The following is a 19,161-nucleotide window of genomic DNA, read 5'->3' as shown; positions in this document are numbered from 1 at the left end:
GATTTTAGTATTTTTACCACTAACTCTGTGGTCTTAAAGTTGTATGGGAAGTCTTTCACTTGCTCATTTCTCCCTTGTTCTGATTGATTCGTCTTTCTTGTTTTTCAATAAAGAGGTGAAGACCCGGGCATAAGGCTATATGTTTATTCACCCTGTAACGAATGGGCTGCTGCTTTAGCAGCACTTCGTGCCCATCCCCAGGTCCTATCAGAACCAGAAGGCCAGGGAACCCAGAGAGTCATGGCACGGCTTCTGTCCTGCTTCTCAGATGGATCATTCCCGGGGAGAGCTGGATAATCAAGATCTAGTCCCACTCCTATGGGAGCGAAACTTCTGTGTAGCTGGGGATGGGGTTGTCCTCTTCAGGGCCAGACACTGGTGGAATGTGGGCCGGCTGGCTGTATGTCCCCGATACCCTCCTCTCTCCCATGAGAGGCAGTTTCACGGCAGTGGCCACTGAGGGAGAAGGGGAGAGGAGCCCCTATGAGTGGGCTGAGTGAGGAGGACTGGAGAGGAGGCCAGTTCTCCCAGAGGAACAGAGCAACGGTAGTCAGAGAACCGTGCTACAGCCAGAATCACAGCTTCCATGAGATGCTTCATTACTCTTTTTCTTTATCTACAACTTCAGCGGATCCCATCACTGGAGCAGTATGGAAGAGTCCTCGTTTCTCTAACAGGCACAAACTGCAGTGGTTCCTGGCTCACAACCAACCCCCCTCCCCCACCCCGACCCCCGTGACCATGGTGCAGTTTCCTAGGCACAGCTAGAGCCAACAGACAGGGCCCTCTCTCCTGGGTATTTGAGAACTTGACTGGAAGAGATAGGTGGGTTGGAGCAGAATCACCTCATGACAGTCAGTGCTCTGGTATCTGGTATCAAGAGCAATGGCACCTAAGGTCCCAGGTCACCTTCATTCATGTCTTGCCAGAGAACTGATTGTTTAAGCTTCCTTTGATTTAGTGAGCTATTCCCCATAGTGTTCCTTATCTTCCTTTAGTTTAAATTAACTAAAGACTGCTTTCATTTAGCTTTTTCTCTCCCAAGAACCTTAAGTGACACTGTTTCCTTTAAAAAAAAAAAAAAAAGGCAGAGAGGGGTGAGGCTTGTGATGTGTACAGTGGTTTAACCCAAAATCTCTGGACTCTCTAATCTTGAGAATTATCATAACAAAATTTCCTCCATACAAGGCACCTTCAACCACAAGACTTATAAGGCTGCATGGAGAGGCATGTGCCGGGTAGTGAACCAGCTCAATCTGTTCCTTGGCTGAGTGATTTACATCTCCATCTCACAACCTGGGGTTTAAATTTGTGCCTACACAAAATGACCAAGTGGGTGTCCTCCAGAATAGGTGACATAGGAGCATTAACTCTTCTAATGCCTGTGGTCTCTGAGGAAAGGCCCCAGGCTCATCTAAGTTGCACAAACTCGTGCAGCTAAGTACATTGCTTTTTCTTTATGAGCTACAATATTCCCTTCAGTGACTAACTGGAACAGCCTCGGCTGTGCTCCTCATCCAGTGAAGCAGGCCGTCGATTTCCTACTTTATTACTGGAAATGGTTTTTCTTATAGGCTCCACACTGCTAATCCATGTTGGGCACGGGTTTAGACTGAGAAGGCTTTAGCCTCATCTTCTGCAAAGAGCTTCCTCTGAGGATCCAAATGTGAAGTTAGGTTCATTTATCAGTGACAATTCCAAAGCTGGGCAAAACCCCCCAAACAGGAGACAAATCCCCCTCCCAGCTCCCTCACGTAGGGAGATTTTCCACATGATGTCACCAAGGGTTGGGTAACTTCATAGCAGAACTAAAGACACGAGTCCCTGGAAGGTCCAGTTCAATGTCTTCTCTTTCCTGGCCATGGAGTGCATTCTCTCCCCATGGCCACGACCAGCCTCCCTCCAGAGAGCTGCCCTTGGCACAACCCATCCTCACTTCTGCAGGAGCCATTCAGGGCATCAGTGGTATTGCTTTAGCTTATGATAGCTTCACGCGATTCACCAAAACTTTCTCCACGTTCCCTGGAGTTTTCATGTTTCCATGTCATGAATTAGCAGTTACAGCCTACTTATGGAGCGCCACGCCTGAGGACTAATGTGCTTTCCATTTGTCTCTCTAAGCCTCCTACTCTCCCCCACCACCCCTCATGGTAGTTAAAGGGATGGGGTCAGACCAGGTGAAGCAGCTGGGTGTATCTTCAGGAAGGGATTGGGTAAAACCAGAAAAGGTTGGATTGACATCTGGGAACCCAGGACCACCTCTGGTGTGACTGACCGGCAATAGGGTCACCTCCTTGACTCCCAGGCACTGATGCTGACCACCAGTACTGAAGATGCACTGCTTCTATTCTGAACTATGCTCCCATTTCCAAAGTATCACCAAGTACAACCCTGAAGAAATTTTTCAACTAATTTCTTTCTAATTTCGGGAGCTCATATGGTATGATGAACTTGCTCTCTCCCTTTTTTACTTTGCATTATGGAGAATTTCAGACAGGAAGAATAGTATAATGAGCCACAATGTGCCTATCATTCAGCTTCAACAATGATTAACTCACAGGCAATCTTGTTCTACCTATACTTCTACCCATTTCCCTCTCCGTAGATTATGTTGAAGCAAATCCCGCTTATATAATTTCTTGTGGATATTTCAGTATGTATCTTTAAAATATAAAGACTTAAACAGCCCTAGCCAGTTTTGCTCAGTGGATAGAGCGTCGGCCTCTGGACTGAAGTGTCTCAGGTTTGATTCCGGCCAAGGGCACATGCCTGGGTTGTGGGCTCGATCCCCAGTAGGGGGCGTGCAGAAGGCAGCCAATCAATGATTCTCTCATCATTGACGTTTCTATCTTTCTCTCCCTCTTCCTTCCTTTCTGAAATCAATAAAGAAATATATTTAAAAAAAAAAAAGACTTAAACAATATAGCCATGATATCTTTATTATACCTAAAATAATTAACAATTCCTTATTATCAAATATCATTATTAAATCAGTGTCCAAATTTCCCTCATTGCCACATAAATATTTTTAGAGTTGACTTATTTGAATCAGGCTCCAAACAAGATCTACATATTGCATATGGTTGATACGGTTCTAGTCTCTTATGTAATTCCAGCATGGAGGGACTTGGAGAGTATTATACTAAGTGAAATAAGCCAGTCAGAGAAAGGCAAATATCACATGATCTCAGTTATATGTGGAATCTAATGAACAAAATAAACTGCTGAACCAAATAGACCCAGAGACATAGAAGCATGGAACAGACTGTCCAATCTCAGAGGGAAGGTGGGGGTGGGTGGGTGGGAAGAGATCAATCAAAGACCTCGTATGCATATATGCATAACCCATGGACACAGACAATAGGGTGGTGAAGGCCTGGGGTGGGATGCGGGGGCGGGCCAGAAGGGGTCAATGGGAGGAAAAAGGGGACAAATGTAATACTTTCAACAACAGGTCCCCTCTTCACTTTTTTCCCCTCATGCAGGATATTTGCTGACAAACCAGTCAATTGTCCTATTGAGAGTCTCAATGCTGGATTTTGCTGATTGCCTCCCCATGGTATCACTTAACATGTTTCTCTGTCAGTGCAAACTTATTGTTCGATATGGAGGCCTAATAAGATTCAAGTTCCATTTTTTAGTAGGTATACTAGGTGCTGTGTTTTTCCATCAGGAGGGATATACTGTTTGATTCTGTTTGTCTCTCTCTTTTTAATGGGTTAATTGGACAATAATTAGAAGCATTCAAATAACAGAGGTAGGCTATTCACAGCCACGTGCCTACCACCAGGCCTTGGACAATAAACTGTGCGTCAAGCCAGAGTTCGAATCTGAGCCTGACACCAACGCCCTTCTCTCTGTTGGCACTTCTCCCTTTCTGGGTTCCTTTACACACAGTTGAATTCTGGGCTGGCTGCCAACTGAGCAGTGAGCCTCAGACCATCCTCCTCGCCAGTCAGTTTTTTGTCCTGAAAGTCTTCCCAATCCCAACATGCTTCTTCCAGCACATCCACCCCACCCTCAGCACCATCGGATAATTTACATGCTCACAAGTAACTTTATAAGAGAAATCTTCAGGACTGGAAGGAATGACTAGAATGCAGAGAAAAGGAGCTGATGCATTAGTTTTCAAATGGTGAGTTAAAAGACTTTTGAGTGTAAAGATACACAGATATTTTTTAAAAATCAACTACTAAAATGTTTTAAAATGGCCTTCTTCTTAATGTAAAAGTATGGATTCATCCTGCATTTTCCAAAAATGTTTTCTGTACATACTGCTCTATGGATATCCTCTGAGATGAAGAGGTTCCATGGCCAAAAATAATGTGGGAAATGGCATGTCCCATTTCAAGAAAGATCACAATCATAGTAAAGACTACAAAGTCCTGCAGGAAACCACCTATATACTAGTAGCTTTGGTTAAACCAGGATTTCCTTTTCTTTGTTGAAGGGTAACAGTTTCAGGACACACACTTTGGGAAAGACATTTTAGGGAACCAATAGAGTTGACCTCTTGGGAAAAGTGAGGCACGGCAGAAAGGGGTCATTGAGGGCTATAGCCAGCACTCTGGACTTTCTTTGACCCATTGAGTCTGGGGACACTTGCTAGATGAGTTAGTAGGAGGTTCTTACAATAGGTTTCTGCAGAAACCTTGTGCCCTAGGGCTGTCTCTTGGGCTAATATCGTCAAGTGTTTAAATAAACTTTTGTCTTCCACATGCACAGACTTATCTGCCTCCTGCATGGCACCTGGGAGCATGGAGGCAGGAACCAATGTTACCTGGGCTCCAATTCAGTGTTCATCAGTTAGCAGCAGAGAAAACTTGCTAAGGTGAATCAAGTAACCTAGAGTGACAAATTGTATGACAATTGGGCATTAGCTGCTGGGGAACAGGACAAATGTACAGAAAGGAGAGGATTATGGACTTTACTTGTCACCTGAGCACGGCAGTCAGCAGTCATGTGGGTGCTCAGCGGTCGGGTCCACTGATGCCTCAAGAACAGGCAGTGGTGAGCATGCAATCAACGGCAGGTCGGGGTTGGAGGAGCTGACTCAGTGGTGAAATTGGTCTGTGAGGAGGATGGTCAGAAGCCCAGTGTCAGAGGGGTATTGCAAACTTAGGCTCTCTCTCTTTTGGTACTGACTTCCATGGATCTGATACTGTGTGAGGACATGCAGAAGCAGGAGGTTACAGGTAGGGTGCGATGTGGAAATGATCAAGCGGTCCTGGAGCTAGGGAGGTGTTTGTAGGTTGAGGCTGGCCCCTAGTCCTCTGCTAAGAGAAGAACAAATATCCAGGTCTTGGGCGGATGAGAGCTCATGGTAAATGAGGGACCCCACTAAGGAGGCTGAGGGTCAGGTCAGGCCTTCAGGTACCTGAGGAGGAGAACATGCCGTGGGCCAGGGGCAGTTTGCAGGAGGGTCCAAAGAAGAAGGATAAAGTCAATGAGTCCTCAGGAGTCTCTGATTCACCCTCAGGGACATTAGACACCAAGCTCAGGGCTAGGAACTAATTCTAAACCGCTAGTGGGAGACGGCACTCCAAGGAAACCTCAGACTTGGTTCACAGAAATAGGCTAATCTGTGCCTGCAGATTACCAGTCCATTGCCTACTGTTTAGAAGGGCCGGGGCAGGCTGGGCCTGGCACAGTGCAGCATACATGTCTCAGCACATTTAATGAGCATCTATACTACGTGCCATTCCAGATACCGGGAACACAGTGCTAAGGAGGCCCTGTCCCTGACATCAAAGCTCTTCCAGACAAAACGCGGTGCAGCACAGAGCATGGGCCCTCGCAAGAGAGAGACCTGCCGTTCAAACCTAGGCTGGCTATGTGGCTCAGTTTAACCAGGGACCTTGGCTTTCTTGTCCACAAAGTAAACATTTTTTTTAAGTCCCTGTTTAAAAGGTATTGTGAAGTTATGCACTAGCACCTGGTGAGCATTGGGTGTTTCTTGAAAGTGTTATTATTTTTTTTATGGTGGTGGTACTGGTTTCCTTAGCTTAAGGTCAGCCTGAGTAAGAACTTCAGTCAATCAAGCAGCATATACATATTTACTGAACACTCTAGCAAGACCCAGGTATTTAAAATTTGCCCCTTCCTTCAAAGAACTTACAAACTATTTAGAGAAACAAAATAAAATTTGTAAGATACCAAGAATAGCAGTTTTAAATATTCACCAGGGTGGAGATATTTGCAGTGTGGTCAACTCTATTTCTAGTGTCTACAGCAGTACCTGGTACATAGTAAGTACAATACATATTTGTTGAACAAAGGAATGAATGGAAATCAGTTTGAAACAAGGAGATAAGTTGGTATGAGGTTGCCAAATGAATAGAAAAGAGTACATATGGCTACCAATGCTGGATTCCACTTAGAGAGAGCCTGGGAATCTGTTTGGTACAGTTGTCTGGCCATGGAATCCGTTTGCCCCCAGCCCCTTCAGTGGAGGGCAGTAGGAGGCTGGGGCACAGGCAGGGAAGAATCAAACATGATGGTGAGTAGGGATGGGAACACAACCTCAGAATTAAAAGACCTGGGTGTTTGAACAATTAGAATAACTTGTTCAGCCAAGCTGCTGAAATTGCACAAGGAAACAAAAAAGCAACACCAACTAAAATCAACAAAAAACCGCTTTCCCCTGGGGCAGGGAGCCCGCAGCAGCGGCTGGCCTGGGCCAGTGAGACCTCTGAGCTTTTACTCAGAGCTGACTCAGGTACTGCCTGAAACCTGGATTGTAATGAGAGTCACCCTTTGGGGAAGTAAGCCACCTGCTCACTGTGAAACAGCGAATACCACACTTTCGGAGCAGAAACAAGAGCAGCAGGCCCGCTGCCACCGCTTTTGGAGGGCATAATTTACCCCCAAAGAGTCCTTATTAGCAGGAGAAAAAAGAGCTGTGTTGATAGGGGAACAGTATCTGCTCTCTCTTTGTGTGTGTGGTTCCTCCATCCACCTTTTCCTTCTCCCTTCCTTCACCCGATATTTCTTGAGCATCTATTATGTGCTAGACACAATTCTAGGTACTGGAGACACAGCCAGGGACAGTGCAGAGGAAGACCCTGAATTCCTGGAGTTTCCAAACAAACAACTAAGGACATACTAGTAAAACATCTAACAGAACAGGAGCTGAAAAACACAGAGGAGCCAGCTACGAGAAACCTGGGGAAATTGCACTTAGGGCTGAGGGAACAACCAGTGAAGAAACTCCAAGGTGGGGGTGAGTATGGGCAGTGGAAGAGCAGCCTTTTGAGGGGCAGCAGTAAGAGGTGATGTCAGAGAGTTGGGGCCACCAGCCAAAATCCTTCTACCTCCAGAGCACAGTAAAATCTCCATACTCTGAGTTCCTTCTGCTAATCATGTTTTGCCAGATGCCAAGGACAGTGGTCCTAGTTTTTCTAATCACACACTCCTATTAGAAAAGAAAAAGCATTGGCATATACTCACATATATGTACATATGTAGTTATAATGTGTATAGTATAAAACATACCCCAAGACAGAAATGAAAAGAATGAGATAAAATAAATATCAGCAAAATGTCTACTCTTTTCCCATACCCTTGTTTCCCACTCGAGGTAGATTTTTGGTGTGTGTTGGGTCTTATCTCTACAACTGGATTATGAATCCCATTAGGCTAAAGGTTGTCTTATCCCTGATGTTGCCTAGCACAGGGCTGAACAGTTGGAAAAAGTAATAACAGCCTAAGAGACGAAGGCTCTACTTCTGGTGGACACACAGACCATGGAGCACCAGTGTGGAGGTCTCCACTGGAAGGCAGGGATAGACCACTATCCCTGCCTTCCAGTGGAAGTAGAGCCACTGTGAGTATTATGGAAGAAGGAATCTACACAAATAAAAGAGAAACATGCAAATTGACCATCACTCCGCTACAACCACCAGCCAATCAGGAGCAAGTATGCAAATTAACCCAACAAAGATGGCAGTGGCCATGGAGCTGGAGCGAACAGGAGGCTTGGGTTGCCCCCGGTGATGGAGGAAGCCAAGCTTCCCGCCTGCCCTGGTCAGCCCTGGCCTCCGATCAAGGCTACAAAGTTTCAATTATAGAGATAAATAAATCCCAGATACCTGCTTCCAGCCGGCCCTGGCCTCCGCTCAAGGAGGCGCTGAAAAAAAAAAGAAAAAGAAAAAAGGAGGTGTTGGGAGCCTGGATCATCGGGGGGCATGGCCAGCCTGAAAACAGCCCTCAGCTCCTTACCCAGGCTGGCCACACTCCTATGGGGTGAGGGTACCCACTGGGGGGCTTGGCCAGCCTGCAAACAGCATCAGCCCCTCACCCAGGCTGGCCAGGCACCCCAGCGGGGACCCCCACCCTGAAGGGGCTGTGGCCAGCCTGCAAACAGCCATCAGCCCCTCACTCAGGCTGGCCAGGCACCCCAGTGGGGACCTTCACCCCATTGGGGCATGGCTGGCCTGCAAACCACCACAGGCCCCTCACCCAGGCTGCCCCACACCCCAAGGGAGCCCCCACCCTGATCTGGGACACCCTTCAGGGCAAACCAGCTGGCCCCCACCCGTGCACCAGGCCTCTATCTATACTAATAAAAGGGAAATATGCTAATTAGACTGGGAGACCTTCCAGGAGACCTTCTGGATGTTCTTCTGGACAAAGCCATGGTGGCGGGGCTGAGGTAGAGGCAGTTAGAGACCAAGAGGGGAGGGCAGTTGTGGGTGATCAGGCCAGGATGGGACAGCAGTTGTGGGTGATCAGGCTGGTGGGGGGCGGGGCCGTTGGGGGTAAGCAGACCAGCAGGGGGGCCAGTTGGGGGCGAGCAGGCCGTCAGTGGGGGTCAGTTGGAGGTGATCAGGACAGCGGGGGGGGGCAGTTTGAAGTGAGCAGGCCAGCAGGGGCCAGTTGGGGGCAAGCAGGCCAGTGGGGAGGGGAGGTGGGGGCAAGCAGGCCAGCAGGGGAGGCAGTTGGGGGTGATCAGGCTGGCGGGGGGGGGCATTTATGCGCAAGCAGGCTGGCGGCAGGGGGCAGTTGGGGGCAAGCAGGCCAGCGAGCAGTTAGGAGCCAGCAGTCCCAGATTGCGAGAGGGATGTCCGACTGCCGATTTAGGCCTGATCCCTGTAAACTGGCAGTAGGACATCCTTTGAGGGGTCCCAGATTGGAGAGGGTGCAGGCCGGGCTGAGGGACCCCCCCACCGTGCATGAATTTTGTGCACCGGGCCACTAGTTAAATATAATAAAAGCATAATATGCAAATTGACCAAATGGCAGAACAACTGGTCACTATGATGTGTACTGACCACCAGGGGCAGACGCTCAATGCAGGAGCTGCCCCCTGGTGGTCAGTGCAATCCCACAGCAGGTGTGGCACTCAGCCAGAAGCCGGGCTCACAGCTGGCAAGTGCAGCGGCAGTGGCGGGAGCCTCTCCTGCCTCTGCTGCAGTGCTAAGGAGCAGTGAGCCAAGCGGTAAGGAGCAGCGAGCAGGTGGGCGGTAAGGAACGAGGGCTCCCAGATTGCGAGAGTGTGCAGGCTGGGCTGAGGGAACCCTTTCCCCGAGTGCGTGAATTTCGTGCACTGGGCCTCTAGTTTAATATAAGGATGAGGATTTACACAATTGGGGAAGGAACTAGGGACATAAAGGTCCAAAAAGGGCTGATTAAGGATCAGCCACTAAGCAGCCCAGACCCCAGTCTGGAAGCCACACAGCTCCAGCTGTTGGAGTAAAAATGGGTGCAGAAGTTGGCTTTTGTGTGTGGCTACCACCTCTGTGAGTCCGCAGGAAGCATCTGATAGTGGGCCTGGGGTCGCTGCTGGTCAGCAGGGCTGGCGGGGGTGGGGAAAGGGGGAGAGGGAGCACTGGACACACAATGAGGAGGAGCAAGGAGAGCTGGAATCCACCAGCACCTCTGCGTCTCTCTCACGGCCTCCGACCTACAACGATGCTCAGAGCACGGTGGCTTCACTTCTGCCTCCCAAAGCACCTGCACCCTCACTTTGGCCAAACTCCAACCTGAACCACACAGGAGAGCATTCTGAGAAACAGAGCTTCCACCCCATAGAAGAGTCCCGCATATCCCCAAGACTGACTCCTTTCGTTCTGCTTCTAAGCTCATGAAAAGGAACATGATCACTGACTTGTCTTCTCGAAAACCTCAGTACTAGCAATGGAAGGTCCCTGGATGGTGAGTGCAAATATTTCAGCCACTGGAAAAGTGAAGCGCCCCCTGAAAATTAACCCTTCAATATACAAGAGTTCACTTAACATCATCGATAGGCTTTTGGAAACTGTGACTTTAAGCAAAATGTCATATAACAAAACCAATTTCACCGCAGGCTAATGGATATAAACAGAGTTAAGTTCCTAAGGCATATTTCTGGTCACAAAAACACCACAAAACTTCTATATAGATACCAAACATTTGCAATATTAAACATTGAAATAAATGTGAGCTATATATACATTTAAGAAAGATTAATAAAAACAAGTAAGAAAATTATTTTCCAACCTGCTTATTCCAGCTCAGGGTGGCACGTGTCCAGAGTTTCTCCCAGCAGCTCAGGGGCATAAGATGGGAACTCACCCTGGACAGGACGCCCTTCCATCGCAGGGTGCATCACACCCACACCCACACTCACTCAGACTGGGACAGTTTAGACACTCCAGTTCACCCAGTGGGCACATCTTTGGCCTGTGGGAAGAAACTGGGGTACCTGGAGAAAACCTACACTGATATGGAGAGAATGTGCAAACTCTACACATACTGTCACTGGGGGACGGAAATCGATTTTTTTTTTCTCATTGACATTATAATGAAATGACACTGAGTGAAAGGATATTAGAAGATCTACTGTATGTGTCTATTACTGTAAAATCAAACCTCACACTATAATGAAACCATCCAGTTTAATACCCAGTAAGGCCCCGAGCAGCCTTTCTTTGGCTTCTGTCTTTGATATTTCCAATGTAGATTGCTCCAATATCAAAGGCAAAAGGAACTCTTTCGAATTTGGCCTCTTCTTCTCGTCCCCTCTCAGTTGATGGACAGACACTGAAGAGCAGGGAAATACAGCAAAAATGAACTTAAGGAGGGATGGCTAGTCTGTATTCTGGATAATGGCAACAGGTCATTTTCTTTATCTAAACAAGCACCTATATTGCATTTAATTCCATGCCAGGCATAGATCTAAGCGCTTTACAAAGATAACTAATTCAATCCTCATGTCAGTTTTATGAGACTTGATCTACAGTATTATTAGCCCTCTTTTACAGATAAAATAGAGGCATAGGGAGGTTAAGTAAGTTAAGATCACACAGTTGGGATTCACATCATGACCAACTGTAGTTTTCTGTGTAAAAGGTCCAAAATTATCCCTTGAATTCGAAATCTGCAGAAACCGATGAGTTCATTTTCACTTGTAAAAACTATTCATAATACGTACTACTAGCTGTCATTTAAAGAGTGACTTGCTTAGGGACCAGGCAGAGTCCTTTACAGGTACAACTCATGTTAATGCTCCCTACTGCCCTGTGAGGTAGGTATTATCACTCCACTTTGCAGATGGAGAAGCAGAAGCGATTTCTGCAAGAGCAAACAGCTCGTTGATAGGAGATCCAGGACTGAGAGCTGACTTCAAAGACACAGCTTAGCCCAGATGCTCAAAGGAAGCTAAGTTCCACTATCAAGGAAAATGAATGCAGCGTCCAACCCATGCAAGTCTGACCGCCAAGCCAGAATTCCCGTGCAGGGTGTGAAGTGACTGGGGGTCGGAGAATCACCGGGGCCTCTGGTAAGCCTGTCTTTCTGAGTATTGGGCCTGGTGCAGGGTCCTCCATCTTTGTCATCTTCCTCTTGGCTCGTTATTAGTCTCTAACCCTTCTTAGCTTCTGTCCCCCACTGAGATTTCTCTGCATCTTTGAGGGGCAGGGAACAGAGGTACAAGACTTTGCCTCCTTTCCTTTCTCTCCCTTAGTAACTACACAGCACATTATAAAGTTATAAGAACTTCTAACACCTCGCTCTTCTGGTCTTTAACGAAATACAAGTGGAACTCAACTTCATCATTCCTTTGTCTTTTGCTGGCTTACCTCTAAGTCTTTCAGGGACCAAGTCCCCCATTTGCCACCTGCTCCGGAAGGGAGCCCTGCTCCTCATTTTCCATATTTTTCTCTGCAAATGTCAGAGTGAACTTTTTTTTGCCAAGTGTTTCCTTCTCTTTATTTTAACTGTGTGTTTATTTGGAGAGTTTCCATTTTAAAAATTAAATACGGTTTTTGGATAATAAAGGAATGTTTACCCTTGAACTTACTCTATACCTTTTATGTAATAATTTTCAGCTATTGATCTTTTACCTCTCAAATAAGATTTTTCCTGTTTTTCTACTCCTACAGGTGTAAGATCTCTCTATCTTCCCCTCTCTCCCATCTCCATCTGCCAGTTTTGATTTCTGGCCAACCTCCAGCCATACAGTAACTGCCAATTCAGCTGGCAGAGTCATGCCCTCAGTATAGAAACACTGAGGAAATTAGTCTGACATGCATGTTCTTCTGGCTCAAATGGCTATGGGTGTGTTTCTGACAAGAAAGAATCCATTTTGCATTCCTAATCTGGAACCGGTGTGTGTTTTTTACAAGATGAGGGAATAAAAGTCATTCATATGGGTTATTTCACGAGGAATGTACTCTTTCTTATCAGCATCTATCTATCATTTATCTAATTTACTTTCCAGCCATTCAGTCTGGGTCATTTATTACCTATTATTTTCTAGGCACTGTGCTAGACAGTAGGTTTATAAAATAAATGGCACTGTCCTTTAAGCACAAAATTTCTAATTCTATTCCTGGCACTGTTACTAGTGACTTGTCTGACTTTGGGAAGTCCCTGGTAGATCTCAGTGGCCCCATTGTAAACTGAAGGGCTTGTATTAAGTGGTCTCATAATTTTAAAACCTCTAAAATCAAAGGACACAGAAGATTGACTTCTTATCTTAATTCAGCCATTACATTGCTCGGTGCCTTTGAGCATAGTGTTTAGTCTCCGACCTCAGTCTCCTTCTCCATAAAATAAATGGGAGGTCCTAGATCACGTTTGGAAAAAGCGCGTTCCAAGGAACTTTGTTAATAGGCCTTCCTTGAGGAAAAAAAGTCCTGTGTTCAAGAAAGTATAGGAAACACGAGTCGATGGGCTTATTTACTTCTGGACATCTTAGAAACTTTACTGTACCATTTCTGCTCATGGTTCCCTGAGCAAGAGACAGCAAATATGTTTCCCAAACTTATTTGACAATGGAATTCTTTTTTCCAGAATCTTTATAGTACTAACAAACTGTCCTTCAGCATACCTTTGGGAAATACGTTACTATATGCCTTCTAGGACCCTTTATTGCAGCAGTATTCTCTATCCTTGGATCAAGTTCATGTGATAGATATCTGCTAATTTATATTCGAATACAGCTGTGCTGTGTGCATCCTGCTTGCTATGTTTCCCTTTCTCTTCAAGGTATGCTTTTGCTGCTTTTGGTGCACGGACTATAATCTCATCAACCCTGACTACATGGCCTGCCTGCAAAATCATGCATCTCATTAGCACTTTGGTCACCAGTGTCCAGAATAAGTGCATAGTATGTAGGGAAATATTCCAAAGACGAACACAGAGGCGGCTCCTTGGGGGAAAGGGATGAGATAAATGAACATGAGAAACAATAGCATTAATAGGGAAGATTTCCATAAAAACTCAAAAAATATATTTGACATCTTGGTGACTAAATAACAGAAGTCTTTCCTATCACAGGACTACTGTTCCTGACCAAGACTGTTAAGACCCAGAGTAACAGAGCTGAGTGGGTCCATGCGAAAGTCTGTGTTCAACAGCTGCCATGCTGGAGATCATTAATGTTCAATTGCATTCTATTGTCTTCATGTTACTCAACTTCATTTCACTGTCATTGCTTCAGCTGGGGATTAATCAACTATTTATGGGAAGACTGGACTTGGAGTCAGGGCAGTCACAAAGGGGTTTCATTCTGCGGCAATGAGGGGGAAGCAAGTCCCAGTTAAAAGACTCCTGATTGTGAGAGTTTGTTGGTAATGTAATTAAATAAAAATGGCTGAGAATAATGCTGACAAACCCATATTTCAAAAGGGAAAAGGAACATATTGGGTCTTCCTTTAGAATCCAGAAATAGTCTGGCTTGAATCTATTTGGAGTGGGTTTCTTTGCTACTTTACTTTTCCTTAAGAACTAGAAAGAAGCTGTGATGAGAGAATCAAGCACATGGATTCTCTGTATAAATCAGTTCATCATTATCAATAGTGGAAATCATGCTTCATTATTGTTCCTGAGGACAGCTGACACAACTGAAACACCAAATAGTATGAAATATTTACAGCTTTTTGAGGTGGGGGAACCCTTTTATTAGGCACTACTTTTTAAAAATCTCACAGATTACTTAGATGTTTCCATGTTGCACATATATGTGCATTATGGTTAGTTTTATTAGATTTAAATGTCAAATTAAATAATGAAGGGACTAGCATCCTAAATGTATGTCCCCAAAACATTTATTTACCTATGTCAGGAGAAACAGAGTATAAATTCTGAATTAATTTGCCTAAGTATCCCAACTCATGCAATCCAATTATATGAGAATAATATAAATTTTTGACATATCATTAACATCTTTTGATATGTTATAATAAATTATTCTGCAGAAAACAGTCAAATTGTGTGCACAGTAAAATTCCAGGACTGAAATATGCTAACTTGTCCCAACTTAATAGCTAAAATTAAAGTGTCAACACATTAGATCAGAATTATCCAAAATTGTCACACATCTCGACAAAGCTAAATCTTCTTATACTAAACGGATACAGCTCATAATTCCAAGACCAACATGTTCATGCAAATGACTTTTAATAAATTTAAAGCCTCGGTTAAGTTTTTGATATGTGAGCTGCTCGCTGATGTGGGAAAAGATGGGCCAAGCTCTCCCCTCACCCCCACCTTGTTATTCTTTTGGGGACAGCCAGGCCACTCCAGATGGTGCGCTACTGTCGGACATAGCTTTGGAGAAACTTCAACAGACGAGGGCTGTAATGTCAGGATTTTGCTGTGCGTCACCCCCCATCCCCCCGCCCCGCAGTTCCCAGGGTAGGAAGGTGCTGAGATGGAAGCCGAGGGACGCCCGCCCACCTGCCACCACCTGTTCCCTGCTTCAGCCCTCTACTATAAATTCTCTTCCCTCGAAGATCCATCCAGCATCCGCCCACAGCTCCTGCGGAAAATGCGCTCCTTCCCTATCTGAGCTTCGACAAAGATTTCACCTTCCAGGAAAGAGGGCTCGGGCTTCCCAGGGGACTTGAAAGGCCTCCCCACACTCCGTTCTGCCCCAGAAGCCTCCCTTCTCCTTGGGAAAATGACTTTCTCTTCAGCCTCTGCATTTCCCCTAACTTCGGGCGAGTGAAGAGACCGCCAGCTGGTGATCCAGGAGGGCAGAAGGCGGCGCCCGCGCTTCCCGCTGTAAACGCTGATTCCACGCGAGCTGCTGCGTGTGTCACTTACTCGCTAAGAAGAGCCACCGTGGGGAGCCGCTGCACAGGCCAGCCCACGCGCAGGTGCGGAGCCGGCGGGCGAGCTCGGCATCCCCTCCTTCCCGCGGGGGATGAAGTCCTGCAAGCCCGGCAACCCCGCGGCCGGGGCGCGCGCCGGGCCCCCGTGCGCGGCCGGCGCCGAGTGCGCGGGCGCGGGCGCCGGGGCCGGGCGGCTGGAGAGCGCGGCGCGCCGGCGGCTGGCGGCGAACGCGCGCGAGCGGCGCCGCATGCAGGGGCTGAACACGGCCTTCGACCGGCTGCGCAGGGTGGTGCCGCAGTGGGGCCAGGACAAAAAGCTGTCCAAGTACGAGACGCTGCAGATGGCGCTGAGCTACATCATGGCTCTGACCCGCATCCTGGCGGAGGCCGAGCGGTTCGGCTCGGAGCGGGACTGGGTCAATCTCCACTGTGAGCACTTCGGCCGCGACCCCTACCTCCCGTTTGCGGGCGCGAAGCTGCCGGGCGAGAGCGAGCCCTACGGTCAGAGGCTCTTCGGCTTCCAGCCCGAGCCCTTCCAGATGGCCAGTTAGGGCGCGCGGCCCCGCCGGGGGCTGTCCAGGGATCTAGCCCCGGAGCCCGCCCCTTTCCCAGTATCTGCAGGGCCTTTTGGCGACCAAGGATGCATTCTTAGCATAAAATTATTAAACGTTCAGGTTACCTTATTTTGCATCACTTGGCTATGGACACGATGATTTTATTGTCTTTCTTTCCCCCTTCTTATCAGCATTTTGCAGATTTCATAGATGGATCTTGTGAATGGTTTTGATTGCTGTGAAAATAATTCCCCATCTCCCTTTTTTGGACTACTTTGAGGGAAAACAATCTTAAGTAAAAAATAGAAGTAGGCTCTACTGCAGCTTTAGTCCTCAGAGAAATAATCACTTCCTTAAACTTTGTAAGTTTGTACTGTTCGGGTGAAGTTACAGTATCCATTCCTTGTATATGCTTAAAACACAGCTACCTTCGTATCGTGTAAATGCATTTTGCTTAGTGCATTGTGTGCGCATGCTTGAAGTAGACTCCCCCCCCCCCGCGCTCCCCCAGAGTACATGGCCGTGAATGTTCTGTATTTTTAAAAACTGTATATACATTATTAAAATATAGATTTTGTAAAATATGGATAAAAACGTGGGTCTGTTTTTCGTGCCAGGTGCCCTGCTAGTTTCCTGATGGCACTAAAGGCCTGATTGGGGGTAATGATATTGAGTGCATCCCTGAGCAAAGATGTGGAATATTTAAATCTAATCACACCAATGGTAAATGTGCTGTTTTGTAATACTTCCTTAAAAAAAAAAAAAAAAAAGCAAGCTGAGGCTAGTACACATAATTCATGTGAAAGTTTTCTCTGTAATCTTGAAAATAGAGATGTATTTTTCATGTTTTTAAATGATTAAATTAATTGAAATAATATTTAGCTTTAAGTAACTATACAGTTCCTTAATATTTTATTTTTCTTATTAAGCCAATTACTATTAATTCCTTACAAATACCCCAATATATATACATTGTTCCTATGTTTGTTCATACATATATCCTATATAATAAAAGGGTAATGTGCAAATAGACTGAACGGCAGAACAACCGAACAACGAATCAAAGCGTAATACTCTAATTATATACTAAGGCTGCTCAACCACTCGCAGTGACGTGAACTAACCACCAGGGGGCAGATGCTCCAACCGGTAGGTTAGCTTGCTGCTGGAGTCCGGATGGTCAGGACTGAGGAGGCGGGCTGGACACACCCTGGAGCCCTCCCTCGGTCCCTCCTCAGCCCAATCATGCACCGGTGGGGTCCCTCAGCCTGGCCTGAGCCCTCTGGCAATCCGGGACCCCTCGGGGGATGTTGGAGAGCCTGTTTCAGCCTGATCGCACAGGCCACTCCCCTTACGCGGGTGCCAGACACAGGGCTCATGGCTGGCAAGTGCTGCTGTGGCAGCACGAGCCTAGCCTCAAGCCTCTCCTGATGGTGACTGATTGGGCAGGAGTCCTCGGCAGGCACAGTGGGGATGGGATGAGTGGGAGTGGCAGGTAGGATCTGCAGGGGGCGTTGGACTGCAGGTTTCAGCCCGATCCCTGCAGGCCACCCAGAGGGACCCCACCCATGCACGAATTCGTGCACCGGGCCTCTAGTATGTATGTGTGTGTGTGTGTATATATATATATATATATATATACACATACACACACACCAACTATCACTGAGATAAATTTAAAAAATGTTCTTTTTGGAAGTAATTTCATTTTAATCAGCACAAGTTGAGCAATAAGAGCTTCACTACCATGAAGGCTAATCAAGATGGGAGCAAAAGAATACACATGGCATTTGTCTGAGTTACTTTTATAAATCTGCTTACCCATTAGATGAATAAACCAAACCTTAATGTAAAGAGTGACGTTGTGCTCAACAGCACCGAATGCATTTGGGACAATGTCTTGCTAATAATTAGAATAAGTAGGATTCTTAAGTTACTTTTGGACCTTGTCACAATTCAACAAAAAACGAGATCCCCCAAACCCTTGTTATGGATTCCAATGCCTAACGTCAGATACAACCCTCTATTTGCAAAGTATCTATAGAGAGTCTCCATTAAAATGTTTACGTTCTTAGTTATGCTAATTATCAAAATCCATTTGGTTTGTAAGGAATGTGTCTTTCCCAGCACATAAATTTAAACTTACAAAATCACAAGTGTATCCCTAGAAATCCATTGAAAGACTAACGATAAATTTCCCTTCTGATATCTGGTAGGAAGAAATGGAAGAGGGTTGAGGACTTTGCTTCTGAACTGCCAATTAGAGAGTAAAATGTTTAACCTCAGCGGCTCTTAGAAGACGCTCCTGTCCAACAGGCAACACAGTTCTGGAAGTGAGGATGCCAGCACCCTTTTCTGGTCACACTCCACTCTCAATGGACTAAAGACAAGGCTCCGGGCATCTGCTGCCTCACTATGTGGGTACAATAGCTTAATTATTTAGACTTAAAAGACTTCATTAATAACCCCAGTAAATTTGTAGAGTTTGAGAATGAATAAAAGCAGTGTAAAAAAACAAACAAAAATATTGTGTTCACATCCCCCTGCCAGCACTGAATAAATACCCTGTAAAAGAGACCATTCTTTTCATTTTCTCTCTATAGCTATAAACAATAAATATTTCTTTTATGGTTATTAACAGCTGTTTCTTAATGAAATTGAACAGCTTAATTAAAATGATGGGATTCTAATCCAATGCCTCTCCTTCCCCCTTCCCACTCTCCCAAAGGAATGGGAATGTGTCTGTTCAATATTATGCCTTCAGCTGCCTGTTTCTATGTTTTGGAAATCTTTGGAAGTAATTCAGCTCTTACCAAATCCCTAAACTTTCCACCCAACTTGATGTACTATTTTTTTCCTGGAAGATATCTCAGGGAAATGTAAATGGGTCTCAGTGCTCAAATCCAATCTTTGATAAAACTCCTCAAACTGTGTTGGGAAATCCATCATGGTTTGTGGATTAGGAGCTCGGATAAAGCAAGAGTAAAATTTTTTTTGAAGTTAAGATATACATCATAGATTTTAGGTTACCAAGCAACCTAAAAGTTGAAAATCCATGTTCTAATTTC

The 19,161-nt window shown here is 45.9% G+C and overlaps 1 protein-coding gene across 1 annotated transcript; it reads left to right on the top strand.

The window, feature by feature from the left end:
* Nucleotides 1–15,631: 15,631 nt before the first annotated feature.
* Nucleotides 15,632–16,186, top strand: ATOH7 (atonal bHLH transcription factor 7; the record flags this gene model as incomplete). Its single annotated transcript, XM_080687990.1, has 1 exon — nucleotides 15,632–16,186. The coding sequence occupies one exon, from the start codon at nucleotides 15,632–15,634 to the stop codon at nucleotides 16,088–16,090; it is 459 nt and encodes a 152-aa protein (XP_080544116.1). The 3' UTR covers nucleotides 16,091–16,186.
* Nucleotides 16,187–19,161: the final 2,975 nt, after the last annotated feature.

Source organism: Plecotus auritus, assembly GCF_963455305.1.
Source record: "Plecotus auritus genome assembly, chromosome: 9".
Classification (NCBI taxonomy): Eukaryota; Metazoa; Chordata; class Mammalia; order Chiroptera; family Vespertilionidae; genus Plecotus; species Plecotus auritus.
Note: the sequence above shows the minus strand (reverse complement) of the source record. Positions and strands in the feature narration are given on the sequence as shown.